At 39.7% G+C, this 20013-nt stretch overlaps 1 protein-coding gene across 2 annotated transcripts in view; it reads left to right on the top strand.

Annotated features, from left to right (window-relative positions):
• nf1b (neurofibromin 1b) overlaps window positions 1-20013 on the top strand; it is a 72970-nt gene that overhangs the window by 4053 nt on the left and 48904 nt on the right. For both annotated transcript variants that reach the window (XM_065260636.2, XM_065260629.2), the window contains exons 3-23: window positions 1652-1735; window positions 2035-2225; window positions 3882-3988; window positions 4380-4447; window positions 4553-4628; window positions 4711-4868; window positions 6373-6546; window positions 7538-7666; window positions 7753-7827; window positions 7930-8061; window positions 8154-8288; window positions 8377-8490; window positions 11904-11983; window positions 12054-12177; window positions 12408-12654; window positions 12904-12977; window positions 13393-13476; window positions 13720-14058; window positions 15875-16014; window positions 19510-19632; window positions 19728-19811. In XM_065260636.2, coding sequence (XP_065116708.1) covers window positions 1652-1735; window positions 2035-2225; window positions 3882-3988; window positions 4380-4447; window positions 4553-4628; window positions 4711-4868; window positions 6373-6546; window positions 7538-7666; window positions 7753-7827; window positions 7930-8061; window positions 8154-8288; window positions 8377-8490; window positions 11904-11983; window positions 12054-12177; window positions 12408-12654; window positions 12904-12977; window positions 13393-13476; window positions 13720-14058; window positions 15875-16014; window positions 19510-19632; window positions 19728-19811 — 2738 coding nt within the window. The remainder of the gene's footprint in view (window positions 1-1651; window positions 1736-2034; window positions 2226-3881; window positions 3989-4379; window positions 4448-4552; window positions 4629-4710; window positions 4869-6372; window positions 6547-7537; window positions 7667-7752; window positions 7828-7929; window positions 8062-8153; window positions 8289-8376; window positions 8491-11903; window positions 11984-12053; window positions 12178-12407; window positions 12655-12903; window positions 12978-13392; window positions 13477-13719; window positions 14059-15874; window positions 16015-19509; window positions 19633-19727; window positions 19812-20013) is intronic.

Below are 20013 nucleotides of genomic sequence, written 5' to 3'. Positions count from 1 at the left end.
ACGACACCAAGGTAACCGCTACAATGCGCATTAAAATTTGATTGACAGGTCTGGCTCAATGAAATTTACCTACTGCCAGCCATGTTGCAAGCGCTCTTGGCAAACAAAGGAAGCGTTGGACTCTAATGCTACGTACACACCAAACGCGTAGCATCGCGTTGTTCGCTCTAGATTACTCGCGGGATTTAACTTTGTGTCATTCAAATTTTTCGCTTGAGTTGAATATTTTCCACTTCTGTGAAGGTGCGTTTGAGGCGAATAGTGCGTGTTTTCGCGGCAATCGTGCCACCCAATTTGCGTCATTCGCATTGCCCCGCGCAAGGACGCGTCTGATTGCGTCTTTGCATTGACTTTGTATGTAATCTACTAGCGCAAATTGTTAAACTCGCATCTGTTGCGAACCCACAGTAAGCCCACCCACAAGATAGTTCAAGTGTTCTCAGTGCTGTTCGGCAAAAATACATTTATTTTAAATTACCCGAGACCGATGCCGCTAATATTATACCCGAGGCACACTTGAAACCCTCTCGGGTTTCAGATCTAATGACGTTTTTACATTACATAGTACTCCACGGGTCAGATTGGGTCAGCTCACTTCACTTTGGCTTGTTTAGCTTTTCCATCGAGATCAGTAACACTTGAGAGGGAGGGATTATAGGCGTGTCATTATATTTGTCCTGCCTACTGCTGTGACATCATACAAATGAGAGTGTCGTTGGAATGCTATACGTTTTCTATTCATTCATGTGTTTCTCAGTCCGCCACAAAATCAAAATTGACCACCACAAATAGATGTTTGTCACTATCTCACATGACAGTTTTTGTACAAACACCCGTGGCGTCAGTCGACGCGCTCTTTTGAGCCTCATATAAGTTGCCAAATGCCTTAAATGCGGACGTTCGCGTCGCAAATGTGCCGCCAACAAACCGCAAGTCTGGAAAACACTGTTATGGTGTTCCTGATTCTCAACCTGCAATTCATCACTAAAAGGGAGTGTGGGAACTTACAACAAAGCATAGACTTGCTCAAGACAGCGCAAGCACAAAGGTCAAGCTAATATTGCGTTTAGCATGACGCTCGTCACGATTCTCTCAGACCAATCAGTGATCTTCAGTGTTTTCACGTCACGCTTAGAATCCCAACCGAGTTGGTGCTAAAAAAATGATTGGGTACTACGTACTGAATCCAGTAGAAATGCCTTCAAAAGTAACCCGACCTGACCCAAACCATGGGGTACTATGCAATGGAAAAGCGCCATTAGTGTATCCGTAAAGACCTCTACACCAAATTATACTGACCTGTCTCGTGCATTTCCGAGGGATCGGCGCCTGTGCTGTGGATGTGTGAGAGATTTTTAGGTATATTTTCTAGACTGGAAACATCAACTATCTGATGTTTAAAATACAGCCGTGGAGCAGAATTATGAACCGATGAGATTTTGCAGTGGGTGGGGCTGGGATAAAAGCTAGATCAAGGTGGAAGACGTGTTTTTGCGTGTTAGTTTTTGTCTTTACTTGCTTAAAATTTATAAACAGATAGATATAGCTTCAGTATGACTGCCTGTAAAGTCCATCATGAAAGTTTGTTCTGGACTCTGTGTGTTCCTCTGTCTTTCTCTCCGTCTTAGTTTGCGGTCTGTCTCTCTTACAGAGAATATTTGGTGAGACTGCGGAGAAGAATCTCTACCTGTCCCAGTTAATCATCATGGACACACTGGAGAAGTGTCTGGCAGGGGTGAGAGACAGAGTCTTTCTTTCTTTTCAAGCCATTATTTGTTCAATAATAAGCTATGCAAACTCCCTTTCTTTTCCCTCATCTTAGTTGAATACATTTCAGGTTAACTTTTTCAGGTTAAAATCTGAGACATCTACTGGTATAGTTAACTCTCCAACAGTCAAGCATCATTTCAAGCTTGCTCTGAAGATTGGAAATCACAGATTTATCGACAATTGATAAAAAAAACTATCCAATTAAACCATTAGATGTTTATCTCTTGATAGACCTCATTCAGTCTAATATATATCTCTCTCCAGCAACCAAAAGACAGCATGCGTCTAGATGAGACGATGCTCGTGAAGCAGCTGCTGCCTGAGATCTGTCATTTCATCCACACGTACCGCGAGGGAAACCAGCACGCGGCCGAGCTGCGCCACTCGGCCTGTGGGGTTCTGTTCTCTTTGAGCTGCAGTAACTACAACGCCGTCTTCAGCCGCATCTCCACCAGGTACACACACTCGTAACAAGACAACAAAGGATTGAGTGGATAAATTACAATGAGATTTATATCCGTTTTTAACAAGTATCGAACAAGCAAAACAGGGTTAAGAAGTTAAAGTAAATGCATTCAGAAACATTAGTGAGTGCTAATCCTGAAATTCTGTTTTTATTTAATTTCTGATTTGAAAATAGATCCTGAATGCTGATTGGTCGATAGGCATAGTGATGATTAATGCAATACTCCGCTTATATAAAAAATCCTGGAAATGTACTCACCCCCATGTCATCCAACATGTTGATGTCTTTCTTTGTTCAGTCGAGAAGAAAATACGTTTTTTGAGGAAAACATTCCCGGATTTTTCTCCATTTAGTGGACCTCAACAGTTTACAGTTTCAATTCAGCTTCGTAGAACTCTAAATGATCCTAACCATGGCATATCAGTCTTACATAGCGAAACAATTGTCATTTTTGCAAAAAATATATGTACTTTTCAACCACAACTTCTGGTCTTGCACTAGCCGTATGACACGCCGGCGTGACCTTACGTATTATGTAATTAAGTCGAAAGGTCACGCAATGAATATGTGAAATGCACATTGCGGACCATTTTAAACAATAAACTGATACAAAGACATTAATTAGTATCATTACATCAGGTCCACTTTTAAACACTGGGGTAGTTTCGCATATGTCATGCGTGACCTTTCGATTGTGATTACGTAATACATAAGGTCACACAGGTGCGTCACAAGGCTGGTGTAAGACGAGAATTGTTTAAAAGTAGATATTTGTAATTTTTTGGGAAGAAATGACGATCGTTTCGCTAGATAAGACCCCTATGCCTCAGTTGGGATCGCCATTTGAAGATGCATTTAAACTGTAATCTGTTGACGTCCACTAAAATCCATTATATGGAGAAAAATCCTGCCCTCATGTCGTTCCAAACTCGTAAGACCTCCCTTCATCTTCAGAACACAGTTTAAGATGTTTTATATTTAGTCTGAGAGCTTGTTGACCCTTAATTGAAAATCTACGTACGGTATACTGTCCATGTCCAGAAAAGTAATAAAAACATCATCAAAGTAGTCCATGCGACATCAGTGAGTCAGTTAAAATGTGTTGAAGCATCCAAAATACATTTTGGTCCAAAAATTACGACTTTATTCAGCATTGTCTTCTCTTCCGTGTCTGTTGTGAAGCGCATGCGCCAGACTAAAGTCACGTGACTGCAGTGACGTGGATGACGTACGACACGGCTGACGTGTTATCTGGTGCGCCCCAGCTGTTTTTTTGTGTTTTTTTGTGCGCCTGGGCTTCGTTTACAGTCTGAGTTGTAATTTTTGTTATTTTTGGACCAAAATGTATTTTCTATGCTTCAACACATTCTAACTGACCCACTGATGTCACATGGACTACTTTGATGATGTTTTTATTACCTTCCTGGACATGGACAGTATACCGTACATAGATTTTCAATGAAGGGTCAACAAGCTCTCGGACCAAATATTACTACTTAACTGTGTTCTGAAGATGACAGACGGGTTTGGAACAACATGAGGGTGAGTCATTAATGACATTATTTCATTTTAGGTGAACTATACCTTTAATAAATTTATTATGTTTTAATTAAACTAATAGCGACGCTAATATGATTCCCTGCAGGTTACAGGAATTGACCGTCTGCCCTGAAGATAATGTAGACGTGCATGACATCGAGCTCGTTCAGTACATCAATGTGGACTGTTGTAAACTTAAACGTCTCCTGCAAGGTATCAGTATACTCTCCTCGTACAGATTTGATGCTTATAAACCAGTGCTTAAAGCCATGTGTGTCATTTCTTGGATTATTTATGAAACCAAATGTATTTTAGTAATAATAATAACAGCTGTTTCCAAACCCTTCTCCCATTTCCACTAGTTGGACAAACGATAACGCCAAACTTGCGCCATTGGTTAAATAGTTTCAATAGTGGCACAGTGTTTACACTGTTTGGGGAAATCAACATACGACTGCACATTAACGGGGGGAAGATAAAGTATTTAAACATTACAAAAAGACCCACTTTAGCTTCAAATCACTGAAACAGTGCAAGGGTTTAATAAACAAAAGCAAGATGTAAAGTTGAGTGATCGTGATCTTCCTGTGTTTTTCTTCTGCAGAAACTGTGTTTAAATTTAAAGCCTTGAAGAAGCTGGCGCAGCTGAGCATCATCTATAATCTTGAGAAGGTACTTGTGGGAAACTATGAAAAGTGAAATAAGCAAGAAACACTTTTTATGTTTTGTTTGGGCTGACTCCTTGTGTCCATGTGTATCTTTTGATTGAACTTACAGGCGTTTTGGAACTGGGTAGAGAATTATCCCGATGAATTTACCATGTTGTACCAGAGGCCACAGCCGGACATGGCCGGTATGTTGATTTCAAACCCCTCTGTAATGTATCAGAATGTGATTATTGCTTTGGTTAAACATGTTAGATCTGTGTGTTGTAGATTGTGCAGAGAAGCTGTTTGATCTGGTTGATAGTTTTGCTGAGAGTCCAAAGAGGAAGGCGGCTGTGTGGCCTCTGCAGATCATCCTCCTCATCCTCTGTCCTGACATCACGCAAGACATTTCCAGAGAAACTTCAGATGACTCCAAAGACAACAAGGCACTCGCTTACACACAAACACACGCACAAATATTTATACAAATACCCGATTGACATTCAGGTTACAATGAAGTGTTGATTGTCTCCTTACGTTGCCCAGATTGGCACTGCTAAATTCATTTGACTTTATCCTACGTATAGATCAGAGGTGCCCACCAATGACTTTTATTTTGTCCCGTCATGCCACGTGAGATAAGGAAAAAGGATAAACGTCATTGATGCAGATTGTTAATATTTCTAATTACAATTTTTTTTTAAATGTACCATTTTTTGTTTTATTTGTACATTACAAAAATGTAAATTGTAATAAATTTCAAGGAATTAAAGTTAATAATTCTTTTTCTGATCATGCATACTCGGGAACTATAGCGAACTCGGGAACTATAGACTTACTGTGGGTTCACACCAGACGCTAGTTCAACGATTTGTGCGAGTAGGTTAAATACACAGTCAATGCAAAGACGCGCTATTCGCCTCAAACGCGTCTTCCCCCAAGTTGAAAATATTCAATTCGAGCAAAACATTCGCATGACACGAAGTTAAATCCTCCGAGTAACCTAGAGCGAGTAACGCGATGCCCCGCGTTTGGTGTGTACGTAGCATTATAATGGAGAGGTCAAGGCAGTGGCACACAGACAAAAGGAAATTTAAAAACGATTGGCAAAATGTGGGCCTTTGAAAATAAAACTGCATTATTTATTCATAAACAGAGTAATGTTTGCTTATTTATTTTTTAAATATTAGAAATTTTAAGGAATTTTAATATAACATAGCAACATTTACTTTCGACCCACAGCTCTCAGTCAGGTTTGATTTTTGGCCCTTTGTAGGAAAAAGTTTGGGCACCCCTGGTATAGATAAAGTAACCTGCAATTTAATGTTTCTAACAGTGTTGGCGCCACACAGGCAAACGTTACAAATTATAGCTTTAAAATAGTTTTTTATTTTTGAAATAAATGCATATGCGTAATATTTGTGACCCTGGGCCAGGAAACCAGTCATAAGTCCCACAGGTTCATTTGTAGCAATAGCCAACAATATATTGTATGGGTCAAAATTATACATTTTCAAGATTATACAAGATCATATTTAATGTGTTTTTTTATTAGTAATATGTGTTGCTGCGGACTTCATTTGGCAACGATTTTCTCAGTATTTTGATATTTTTGCACCCTCAGTTTCCCTATGTTTAAATAGTTCAAACTCCGTGGATGTTTTGAGGATCGCTCTGAATCTGATCTCTATTAAAAGTCCTTCACAAAAATTACATTTTCTCAGCATGTGAAAAAAAGAGAAAAGCGGAGGTCTGTTCTTTCATTTGATATATTGTATGTTTATATATTTAAAGAAGAATATTTTCTTGAAGGCATTAACATTTTGTGAAAATCATAAAAAATGCATCCGCTAACTGGCAGGGAAAGAGTTAATAATGAAATATCAACAGTCGTACAGAAGTATACACTACAGTTATGAAAAATAGGCTGTATTATGTTTGTTCCTGCAGAAGCTCTTCCTAGAAAATCTACGGAAAGCTTTGACTGGTCACGGTGGGAGCAAACAGCTTACGGAGAGCGCAGCCATCGCCTGTGTCAAACTGTGTAAAGCATCCACGTACATCAGCTGGGAAGATCATTCTGTCATATTCGTGCTGGTGCAGTCCATCGTGGTGGATCTGAAGGTATGAAAAAATATAACTCTGGGCTCATTTACACAACACAACACTTTACATTTACACAATTTTTACATTTATACCGTTTTCATCTTAGTGTAAACTACAAAAGCGATGATGTCATGTACATAAATGTATTACAACAGATGTCATGGGACATCGCCAACTACTGGCACAACATGCGTATTACATCGTTTTTAGTTGTTTTACGGAGGGGGAACCATCATGTCTCTCTCGTGAATCCAACACAAAAGTGACATAAAATGCAATCCATCGACTGGGTGCTAGAAACAATCCCATAGACCTTAAATGTAAAAAATTTCAACTTTACAGCAGAAAAAAATGTGTACAACCTGGTACAAAAAGCATATAGCAAATTTTGCCCTTCATGAAAACTGTAAGGGGGGTTAGTTTTTTTGTAACTCATCCGTTTCAATTATATTAAGCATAATTAAGGGCGTTGCCACTTGAGTTACAGGGTGATCGCTGCTGCAGTCACTTCCGTCGGGCTAGGTGGGTGTGGTTTCAGGACCAGGCACCTAAGCTCCACCCACAAAATTCCTTTTGGTTATCTGGAAGTGACGTATGGTGAGCCACTTCCAAGATTGCGATGGTAGGCTCCGCCCACTTTGGGCTTTAAAAATGCTCTTCAGAAACCTATGTGTGACGTCACAGACAATACGTCCATTTTTTGTACAGTCTATGGTTTAAACACGTATCCTTTTGACACAGTTGCCATCTATATGCAAAACGTTTCACAGTGCGAAAGAAACAAAATTTTAGCACAGATGTTTTATGTAAATGTACCCAAAAAGAGGTAGAATGAAATCTGGATATGTTGATCTATATCACTAATATAAACGCCAATACGACTTCTCGTAAAAAGCTATCTACTCCACCACAATGCAACAATGCTTTTAAATGAGTTTCACTTCTAACCAAATTGACTCTCATACAATTTATGGCACCGTGACTTGCATGTTGTTTTATCTCCCTACAGGGATTGCTGTTTAATCCAACAAAGCCGTTTTCCAGAGGCGCCGGGAGCCAGAGCGCAGACGTGGATTTGATGATCGACTGTTTCGTGTCTTGTTTCAGAATCAACCCGCACAACAATCAGCAATTTAAGGTGTTTATCTCTTCCCACAAAGATTGCATCGTCTGTACGGCGTACACACTTTCTTTCACACTTTCTTTATCTCTGCACGTTCCCAGGTGTGTTTGGCTCCGTCCTCACCTCCTACTTTCCATTTGGTGCTGGTGAATTCACTGCACAGAATCATCACCAATGTAAGAGCCGACGGTCTCCTTACTTCACCTCAGACAGATAGTATGTCTTATTCACTCTCACGGTGTCCAAATGTCCTCTGTGTGTCTTTCATCATGTTGTAGTCCCCTCTGGACTGGTGGCCGAAGATCGATACGGTGTACTGTTACTCGGGTGAGCTGCGTCTCATGTTTGCAGAGACTCTTGGGCGAGTGGTCCAGGGCTGCAGCAGTCACGCCCCTCTCCGCTTGACACCGGTTAGACACCCATAATACCCATTTTGTGAATATATCAACACTTTTTTTAGATCTTTTAGTTTCACCTTCTTTCCTCTTTTCTGTTTTGTCAGAGTTTGACGTTTAAGGAGAAAATGAGCAGTTTGAAGTTTAAAGAGAAAGCCACCGATCTGGACATCAGGAGTCACAAGTATCTCCTGCTGGCTTTAGTGAAGCTCATTCACGCAGATCCCAAACTGATGTTGTATGTAAGTGAGAAGGTTCAGCTTTCTTTTGCTTGATCTGTGCTCTCACATTTCATCTTTTTTGTGTATTCTATAAATGTGTTTGAATCAGAATTCAGGTAAAACAAGTCTGGAGGTCCACAGCAGTACGGCGGAGCTCATCACAGGCCTGATGCAGCTTGTGCCTCTCTCTAACATGGGAGAGATTTCCCAGGAGGCCATGGAGGTAAGAACATCGCTGTTTACTGTTATGTTGTAATGGAGTGTGCACACCAAAAACAACGTTGACCATTGAATCTCGTGCAAAGATATTTGTTGCATATCAAAAAGTTCAAGTCTGGTGAATATTTGCATGCTCAAAGTCTAGTGTGACCTGCGCCCTTTTACTCGCTCTAGATTACTAGAGGGATTACTTGTTTTCGCGTCACCATGCTTTTCTCCATTTTCTGGACTGGACACGTCAAACCATAAGTGTCAATAAGCTCTCAGCTGTTTAGCTTACATGACAGCATATCACACAAATTTCACACTTGAATTTTTTTTATAAAGTTATTGAGTTGAGTATTGCATTCTCGCAACCATTGTTTTGCTCAATTGTATGTAATTTACTCACGCAAATATTTACCGTTTTCCAATTGGGCCATCTTGTCGCCCAATTTACGTAATTTCGCGTCGGCTGGAGTGAATTCATGTTTATTCGCGTTTGGCAATAAATTTGTATGTAATTTACTCACGCAAATATTTACATGTTTTCAAATTGGGCAATCATATCGCCCAAATCGCGTCAGTTTGCGTCGCCCGGCATTAATTTATGTCTATTTGTTTCTTTGCATTGAATATGTATGCAATTTATTCACGCAAATATTTACACATTTTCAAATTGGGCAATCATGTCGCCCAATTCGTGTCAGGTCACGTCACCCGGCATTAATTTATGTCTATTTGTGTCTTTGCATTGAATTTGTATGCAATTTACTCACGCAAATATTTACAGTTTTCAAATTGGGCAATCATGTCGCCCAAGTCGCGTCACCTGGCATTAATTTATGTCTATTTGTGTCTTTGCATTGAATTTGTATGCAATTTATTCATGCAAATATTTACCGTTTTCAAATTGGGCAATCGTGTTGCCCAATTCGCGTCAGTTTGCTTCGCCCGGCATTAATTTATGTCTATTTGTGTCTATTTGTGTTTTTGCATTGAATTTGTATGCAGTTTATTCACGCAAATATTTACCCTTTTCAAATTGGGCAATCATGTCGCCCCAATTCGCGTCAGTTTGCATCGCCCGGCATTAATTTATGTCTATTTGTGTCTATTTGTGTTTTTGCATTGAATTTGTATGCAATTTATTCACGCAAATATTTACCGTTTTCAAATTGGGCAATCATGTCGACCAATTCGCGTCTATTTGCATCGCCCGGCATTAATTTATGTCTATTTGTGTCTATTTGTGTTTTTGCATTGAATTTGTATGCAATTTATTCACGCAAATATTTACACGTTTTCAAATTGGGCAATCATGTCGCCAATTTGTGTCGCCCAGCATTAATTTATGTCTATTTGTGTCTATTTGTGTCTTTGCATTGAATTTGTATGCAATTTATTCACGCAAATATTTACCGTTTTCAAATTGGGCAATCATGTCGCCCAATTCGCGTCTATTTGCATCGCCCGGCATTAATTTATGTCTATTTGTGTCTATTTGTGTTTTTGCATTGAATTTGTATGCAATTTATTCACGCAAATATTTACACGTTTTCAAATTGGGCAATCATGTCGCCAATTTGTGTCGCCCAGCATTAATTTATGTCTATTTGTGTCTATTTGTGTCTTTGCATTGAATTTGTATGCAATTTATTCACGCAAATATTTACCGTTTTCAAATTGGGCAATCATGTCACCCAATTCGCGTCAGTTTATGTCGCCCGGCATTAATTTATGTCTATTTGTGTCTATTTGTGTCTTTGCATTGAATTTGTATGCAATTTATTCACGCAAATATTTACACGTTTTCAAATTGGGCAATTATGTCGCCCAATTCGCGTCTGTTTGCATCGCCCGGCATTAATTTATGTCTATTTGTGTCTATTTGTGTTTTTGCATTGAATTTGTATGCAGTTTATTCACGCAAATATTTACCCTTTTCAAATTGGGCAATCATGTCGCCCCAATTCGCGTCAGTTTGCATCGCCCGGCATTAATTTATGTCTATTTGTGTCTATTTGTGTTTTTGCATTGAATTTGTATGCAATTTATTCACGCAAATATTTACCGTTTTCAAATTGGGCAATCATGTCGACCAATTCGCGTCTATTTGCATCGCCCGGCATTAATTTATGTCTATTTGTGTCTATTTGTGTTTTTGCATTGAATTTGTATGCAATTTATTCACGCAAATATTTACACGTTTTCAAATTGGGCAATCATGTCGCCAATTTGTGTCGCCCAGCATTAATTTATGTCTATTTGTGTCTATTTGTGTCTTTGCATTGAATTTGTATGCAATTTATTCACGCAAATATTTACCGTTTTCAAATTGGGCAATCATGTCGCCCAATTCGCGTCTATTTGCATCGCCCGGCATTAATTTATGTCTATTTGTGTCTATTTGTGTTTTTGCATTGAATTTGTATGCAATTTATTCACGCAAATATTTACACGTTTTCAAATTGGGCAATCATGTCGCCAATTTGTGTCGCCCAGCATTAATTTATGTCTATTTGTGTCTATTTGTGTCTTTGCATTGAATTTGTATGCAATTTATTCACGCAAATATTTACCGTTTTCAAATTGGGCAATCATGTCACCCAATTCGCGTCAGTTTATGTCGCCCGGCATTAATTTATGTCTATTTGTGTCTTTGCATTGAATATGTATGCAGTTTATTCACGCAAATATTTACACGTTTTCAAATTGGGCAATCATGTCACCCAATTCGCGTCAGTTTGCATCGCCCGGCATTAATTTATGTCTATTTGTGTCTATTTGTGTTTTTGCATTGAATTTGTATGCAATTTATTCACGCAAATATTTACACGTTTTCAAATTGGGCAATCATGTCGCCAATTTGTGTCGCCCAGCATTAATTTATGTCTATTTGTGTCTATTTGTGTCTTTGCATTGAATTTGAATGCAATTTATTCACGCAAATATTTACCGTTTTCAAATTGGGCAATCATGTCACCCAATTCGCGTCAGTTTACGTCGCCCGGCATTAATTTATGTCTATTTGTGTCTTTGCATTGAATATGTATGCAGTTTATTCACGCAAATATTTACACGTTTTCAAATTGGGCAATCATGTCGCCAATTCGCGTCGCCCAGCATTAATTTATGTCCATTTGTGTCTTTGCATTGAATTTGTATGCAATTTATTCACGCAAATATTTACCGTTTTCAAATTGGGCAATCATGTCGCCAATTCGCGTCAGTTTGTGTCGCCCGGCATTCATTTATGTCTATTTGTGTCTTTGCATTTAATTTTTTTGTAATTTACTCACGCCAATAATTACTGTTTTTAGGTGTACTATGCACACACTTTAATGGTTACATCATCGTTTGGCTCTCAAGTCGGCGGGCCTGTGCTGATTTTGGGTAGGTTTATTGATCGGTGATTGATCAGGATCTGTTTTTCAGGCTCTGTTGGTCCTTCATCAGCCTGACAGCATTGAGCTGTGGAACCCAGATGCTCCGATGGAAACATTTTGGGACATCAGGTAACTCATCAGACTCAACACCCTGAGGACGCTGAAGCTCTGTTTGGCTCATTGTTTGTTGTTGGTTCAGTTCTCAGGTCCTGTTCTTCATCTGCAAGAAGCTGTATGGCCATCAGTTGATCAACAGCACAGAGATTCTCAAGTGGCTGCGAGAGATTCTCATCTGCAGGAACAAATTCCTCCTTAGAAACAAGGTGAGATGCCTCTGTCATTTATATCTTGTGTGGGATTATGGGTATGATTTGAGCTTGACCTTGCTTTCCCAAAGTAAAGAAGAAACCGAAGGTAATTTGTGATCCAATAAAATCACGCAAATTAACTTTAGAGGGGTTTCCACAGACTGGGTCACATTTTATATCTTTCGGTGTTCTGGTGTTTTTATTGAAGCCTTTTATAAATTTGTTTTGTCTTTTGTTCCCCACAGGAACGTGCCACAGCGGGCAGCAACATTGCTATCTGCAGGCAGGCACAGACCAAGCTGGAGGTTTGTCTCTACATGTTCCTGTGGAGTCCAGACATGGAGGCGGTTTTGGTGGCCATGTCTTGTTTCCGTTACCTGTGTGAGGAGGCGGAGATCCGCTGTAACGCAGAAGACATCCCTGTTCAGTCACTCCTGGCCAATTACAACACCTTCATGGAGTTTGCGTCTATCAGTAACATGATGATCACAGGTCTGTCAGTCTATTTTTTGTTTATTTATATCTTTTTTTGTACCACACAACAAACTTGAACAGGTTTTTTTTGTTTCATTAAAAGATTTAGTTTTCTTCTTATTACCCTGTTAAAACAAAGGCTTATTACCCAATGCTGTGACTGGGAAACACTATTTCACAGTAATTGCCACTAGAGGGCAGCACATAGCTTTTCTATTTGATGTGGCACCACACAAATGCTTGCCATGTCCTCTTTTGTTGCCCCAGGCCGTTCGGCTCTGCAAAAAAGAGTGATGGCTTTGCTTCGGAGGATTGAACTGCCCACTCCAGGAAACACAGAGGTCAGAGGTCACGCATTCACCCACACCTGCTGCCATTGAAAAGGCATAAGGTGTGTTCAATTCATGTGGTGCCAGGCATATGACATCAAAGAGCGATTGAAGCGTAGACCGCTCTTATCATATGCCATCAAAGTGCGGTGCCACATGAAGTCGAACACACCACACACTCATTAAAAGCATCTCACTTCCTGTTTTCATTCAGAAAAGAGAAGAGCCGATTTGCAATGGTTTCATTTGGTGCTGTGTCATATTTATCGGAACTGCTTTGCATTTGGTACTGGCAACTTATGCAAATTCTTGATTTGTTTTCCTTACGTGATTGGATTGTATAGTTCACTGAACCATTAAAACGTAATCCACAGTTTGTTGACTAATTTAAAGCGAGTGATTTTAACTGCTTCTGTGCTCTTTACAGGCATGGGAGGACACACATGCTAAGTGGGAGCATGCAACCAAATTAATTTTAAGCCATCCGAAAACCAAACTGGAAGACAGTCAGGTTAGAAACAGCCGTAACCTTTACTTTCACTATTAATGAGTAAGATCATGTCAAAGACTGAATCAATGTGAAATCAGATGAATCTCATTATTAGATTTAATAAGATTTCACAGACATGGTAAAGACCTCTTTAAGATTTAAAGTAGTAAAAACTGTCCTAACCAATCTTCTCTTCATCATGAGAAAATATTAAACATGCTATATTTTTTGTCATGTACATAAACTTTGTGTATGATCTTTCAGGAATGGGTCAACATGACGGGTTTCTTGTGTGCGCTGGGCGGTGTGTGCTTGCAGAGGAACATGTCCGTTCTCTGCACCTACAGTCCTCCTATGGGCACCTTGAACGATCGCAAGGGCTCCATGGTGTCCATGGCCTCGTGCGAGGGGAACCCGGAGACGCCCCTGAGCAGGTTTCTGGACCGGCTGCTGTCGCTGATGGTGTGCAGTCACGAGAAAGGCCATCAGATCCGCACTAACATTAAAGACCTGGTGGGGCTGGAGCTCAGTCCGGCTCTGTACCCGATGCTCTTTAACAAACTCAAAAACAGCATTGGCAGATTCTTCGATGCACAGGGACCGGTAATTCAACACAATTTTTTCATTTTTATATGGGATGAAAGGCATTGGGTCTTGTTTTTGTCAATTTAATTGTAATGTAAGTCATAGTTTTGCACCATATAGCCTTAAATGTCACCTAATATGGCAATTTTTTTTTCTTTGGTGGGTCCAGAATGTGCATATTAAGTTTTAGGTCCAAATGCCCTATAGGTCATTTTTTATACTACACTCACCTAAAGGATTATTAGGAACACCTGTTCAATTTCTCATTAATGCAATTATCTAATCAACCAATCACATGGCAGGTGCTGCAATGCATTTAGGGGTGCGGTCATGGTCAAGATGATCTCCTGAACTCCAAACTGAATGTCAGAATGGGAAAGAAAGGTGATTTAAGCAATTTTGAGCGTGGCATGGTTGTTGGTGCCAGACGGGCCGGTCTGAGTATTTCACAATCTGCTCAGTTCTTGGATTTTCACGCACAAGCATTTCTATGGTTTACAAAGAATGTTGTGAAAAGGGAAAAACATCCAGTATGTGGCAGTCCTGTTGATGTTAGAGGTCAAAGGAGAATGGGCCGACTAATTCAAGCTGATAGAAGAGCAAGTTTGACTGAAATAACCACTCGTTACAACCGAGGTATGCAGCAAAGCATTTGTGAAGCCACAACACGCACAACCTTGAGGCAGATGGGCTACAACAGCAGAAGACCCCACCGGGTACTACTCATCTCCACTAAAAATAGGAAAAAGAGGCTACAATTTGCATAAGCTCACCAAAATTGGACAGATAAAGACTGGAAAAATTTTGCCTGGTCTGATGAGTCTCGATTTCTGTTGAGACATTCAGATGGTAGAGTCAGAATTTGGCGTAAACAGAATGAGAACATGAATCCATCATGCCTTGTTACCACTGTGCAGGCTGGTGGTGTAATGGTGTGGGGGATGTTTTCTTGGCACACTTTAGGCCCCTTCGTGCCAATTGGGCATTGTTTAAATGCCACAGCCTACCTGAGCATTGTTTCTGACCATGTGCATCCCTTTATGACCACCATGTACCCATCCTCTAATGGCTACTTCCAGCAGGATAATGCACCATGTCACAAAGCTTGAATCATTTCAAATTGGTTTATTGAACATGACAATGAGTTCACTGTACTAAAATGGCCCCCACAGCCACCAGATCTCAACCCAATAGAGCATCTTTGGGATGTGGTGGAACGGGAGCTTTGTGCGCGGGAGGTGCATCCCACAAATCTCCATCAAATGCAAGATGCTATCCTATCAATATGGGCCAACATTTCTAAAAAATGCTTTCAGCACCTTGTTGAATCAATGCCACATAGAATTAAGGCAGTTCTGAAGGCGAAAGGGGGTCAAACACAATATTAGTATGGTGTTCCTAATAATCCTTTAGGTGAGTGTATGTTTTAAAGGCCCATTTTTTGGGGTGTCCATGGGAGAGTGCTTCTTTTGTGTGTGTCTCTTTAAATACAAATAAGCTGCTGCTCCCCTCCCTGTTTACTCTTATCTATACCGAAAATATACAGTTAAATGAATAATTTAACGTCATTGTTTATAATGAACGTGCGGTAATGAATTATGTAAATACAAAAATTTTGGCCTAACTGTGGTCTTTGGAAGGTTGTGGGTGGGGCCTGCACAAAGTGATGTCAGCTTGCCCTATGAGACTGTTGAGTTAAAACAAAGGAGTGGGAAGATTTTTCTATGGTTGTGTACATACACATGACACATTTATGTTCAAACAACATATAAAAGTTGCTTTAAACTTTAATGTTGCTATCAAAAATCTTAAATCTGTGCTTGAATGTCTTCAGGTGCCAATTAATGAGACTAACACACAGTTCGTGGAGCAGACCATCACAATCATGAAGAACCTTCTAGATAACCACACAGAAGGCAGTGCAGAGCACCTGGGCCAAGTCAGCATCGAGACCATGATGCTCAACCTGGTCAGGTACTTGTTGGTTTTTGTATTCTCATGATCAGTAATATTTCCAAATGCAATAATGTGTGCTTGCAAATGTTTACATGACACCATTTTGACTCCTTCAGACCCTGTGTCTACTAGAATGGACATCACATGTTTTGTGGTTCAAACCAATAAAAATGCTGATCAACCAATCAAAATAAGCCACAGTGATTAAAGGGATAGTTCGGCCAAAAATGATATTAAACCCATGATTTACTCACCCCCAAGCTGTCCGAGTTGCATATGTCCATCGTTTTTCAGACAAACACATTTTCGGATATTTTATAAAATATTTTAGATCTTTCAGTTGATTAAATGTAATGTTACGGCGTCCACCCATAGTCCACGAACTTCAAGTCCAAATTTGTGCGTCCATCCTTCACAAATTAAATCCAAACGGCTCCAGGATGATAAACAAAGGTCTTCTGAGGGTAATCCGCGCAGTGTTGTTGTAGAAATATCCATATTTAAAACTTTATTAACGGAAATAAATACCTTCCGGTAGCGCCGCCATCTTAGACTCCTCTGTATTCAGGAGAGAGTATTAGCGTAGTGTACGCACTTTTCTTAGTGACGTTTGACAAATTCGGAGGGCGGGGGCACAGAGCAGCAGCAGAGTAGCCTCCGTAGGCTGCGTAAGCTCTCATCCTGAATGCGGTCGCGACTAAGATGGTGGCGCTACCAGAGGGTAGTTATTTTCGTTAATAAAGTTTTAAATATGGATATTTCTACAACAACACCGCGCGGATTACCCTCAGAAGACCTTTGTTTATCATCCTGGAGCCGTTTGGATTTAATTTGTGAAGGGTGGACGCACTTTTTTTGGTCTTGAAGGTCGTGGACTATGGGTGGACCCCGTAACATTACATTTAATCAACTGAAAGATCTAAAACATTTTCTAAAATATCCGAAAATGTGTTTGTCTGAAAAACGATGGACATATGCAACTCGGACAGCTTGGGGGTGAGTAAATCATGGGTTTAATATCATTTTTGGCCAAACTATCCCTTTAAAAGATTAGGACAAAACTTTTACGTTATTTTCTAAATGCCAAAAACTGACGTCGTTTCCATTTAACCAGTGTTATGCGAAAAAACTTACTATTGTTGTCTCATGATAAGTAATTCCAAAAAAACATGGCGACAGGTGTGTTCGACGTCATACGGCACCATTCAGAATGACATGCGTATGACATCAAAATACAGCGAGAGCGACTCGAAAGCAAACAGAGCAGTCTTCACTTTACCCAAGCGTTAAAACTTTTTTGCGATTATTTACGAGATTTTATGCGCAATTGTCGTGTTTCCATTGCACACATTTTTAACTAGCTGTTTCAGTTGTCGTAATTCAGGGGTGTCAAACTCAAGGCCCGAGAGTTTACAAATTATGTTAATTATGTGGCCCGCGAGAGTTTACAGATTATTTTATTGTTATTATACGTTTTATATTTTGCAGGTTATTTCCTACAGTGATTTTTTTAGCAGCCACCAAAACAAATTTTTGTCCCGCCAAAGTCTTTTTGTAATATAATTATATTGATAATGTTGATGATTGCATGAGAGAGAACGAGCAGTGCCCCGCACGCACGCACTACTAGAGTGGCCGTGTCTTAATGCGAAGGCTGCAGCCACCGGAGGTCGCATTTCCAGGCTGCATACGTCATCAAGACTGTCTTGTTTCAGAATATTAACAATTATAAATATAATTATATAAATAAAAATAAAAATATAAATAATTAAATATTATTCTTCGTTTATAGTAAATAGTTGTAATATGCGTATGACGTGCGAATGTAATGGTTAGTTAACTTAAATAAACCAGGCTTGATGACGCTGCATATGCGACCTCCTCCGGCTGCAGCCTTTGGATATAGAAACGTACAGTATCTGCTCGTTCTTTAGTTCCCTCTCTCGCGCACGCACACGCGTATCCAGCGAGAAAATGTTTTCCGTCTTGTTTACAGAAATGTTTCGCGATGTCCAGCTGGGAGTAGTTTACACCGCGTCTATTCCCGCTAAATACGCGAACTAATGACTCATCTGAATCGATTACTTTTAATAAACGATTGAAACTATTGATCTGTAGCCTACAACACTGAACTCATGAGACGTCAGTCAATCAGACACTCAAAGTCAGGTAAAAAATGACAGCTTTTTTACAAAGATTAGTATTAAAATGCCTCTCATTTTATTACCTGCACAATGAAGGATAACAGAACATTTTGAGTGTGCTCACATACAACATGTGTTTTTGTCACCACAAATATTTTTAAAATAATCTGTAGAATGGTTGTACTCTATAGACTTTGTCATTATTTGCCTGGGCTTCTACTTTCAAAGGTATAAATTGAGTTATTACCAAAACCAATAGTAAGCAAATGCAGAGAAAATTATGCAATGTACAGTAATAAAAGAGTTGATACATTCATACAGTCCTTCAAATACAACCGGCCCTTTGAGAGCAACCGTGATGCTGATGTGGCCCGGGATGAAATTGACTTTGACACCCCTGGCATAATTTAAAGGGTAATGGAAAGCAGCTACTGTTGAATAAAACTAATCAGACATTGTAACGATGTAAATAAACAAACAAAGATAAATATTAGGGATGCACCGATCCGATATCTGGATCGGGTATCGGGCGATCCGAGCCCTTTTTGCTGGATCGGATATCCGACTAACAGGACCGATCCAATTTCCGATACTATGCGTTACCCGTAGTTGTTACTACCAAGCGATTAAAAAGACAAAGTATTATAAAAGCAAGCACCATAAACGTTTTTATGCACTATATTCAAAGTCTTCTTAATACACTCTATAACTTCATCTGAAGGAACAAATGCACATTTAAGATATTCAATTAATTTAAGAATACCGGGATCGGTATTGGGACTGAAAAAGTCGGATCGGTGCATCTCTAATAAATATCACTACAGTTGCACACATACCTGTATCCCGACAAACATTCACATGCCAGATATCACATCGACCTAATACTTTGATCATGCAAGTATTAAAATTACATTTATGTCAAACCATTGCGATGCATATTGTGATATGCACATTTGTGATATTTTGCTGGATTGTGCACCACTAAATGATGCCATTATTGCCTCTGTGTAAACCTGTATTACGAGAGACATGGTGTGTAATCGCCAGCTACTGGTCGGACATGCATAATACCATGTTTTCAGGAGTTTTTGTGGATGCATATGAATAGGAATCTTTTCGATGACGTTGTGGTACAGTATGTACGTGAAAAAGCGCAAAGTAGCTTTTCCTATTTTCCAACATACTCTCTTTCCAAATAATACCTAAAACACACAATTCACACGCTAAATAGCGCTACGCTTTACTAAAAATGACAACAAGAGAAATGTGTGTATTAAAGACAAATTCGTGAACCTTTCTAACAGAAATCATATTAAATAATATATCTCTTTTCTTTCTCAACAAATGGTTCGTGTTGGTATGTTGGCAGGTATGTGCGGATCCTGGGGAACATGGTCCTCGCCATTCAGATTAAAACCAAATTGTGCCAGCTGGTGGAAGTCATGATGAAACGTAGAGATGACCTGTCTTTCTGCCAGGAGATGAAGTTCAGGTGAGAGGAAATTTGCGGTCATGTTGTTTATTTGACAGTCAGATTAGCCTCTGTTGACCTCATCTTGAGATGTCTCGGATCTGTGTGTGTCTTAGGAATAAGATGGTGGAGTATTTGACAGACTGGGTGATGGGAACGTCTAACCAAGCGGCTGATGATGACGTCAAGTGTCTCACCAGGTAAAACCCTTGTGAAACTTCAGACCATTTATGGAAACAAACCTGCAGAAGTGGTGGTGATTCAGAAAGACTTTCAAGTTGTGCGAACAATCAGTACCTTCTTTGTTTATCATTTCAGCGATTGCTTCTGGCACTTGGCTGCAGAGTTCATACTCACTTCTAATGCAAATAGCTTGGCCAATCATAACACACGATGAGATGA

Source organism: Paramisgurnus dabryanus, chromosome 10 (assembly GCF_030506205.2).
Source record: "Paramisgurnus dabryanus chromosome 10, PD_genome_1.1, whole genome shotgun sequence".
Lineage (NCBI taxonomy): Eukaryota > Metazoa > Chordata > Actinopteri > Cypriniformes > Cobitidae > Paramisgurnus > Paramisgurnus dabryanus.
Note: the sequence above shows the minus strand (reverse complement) of the source record. Positions and strands in the feature narration are given on the sequence as shown.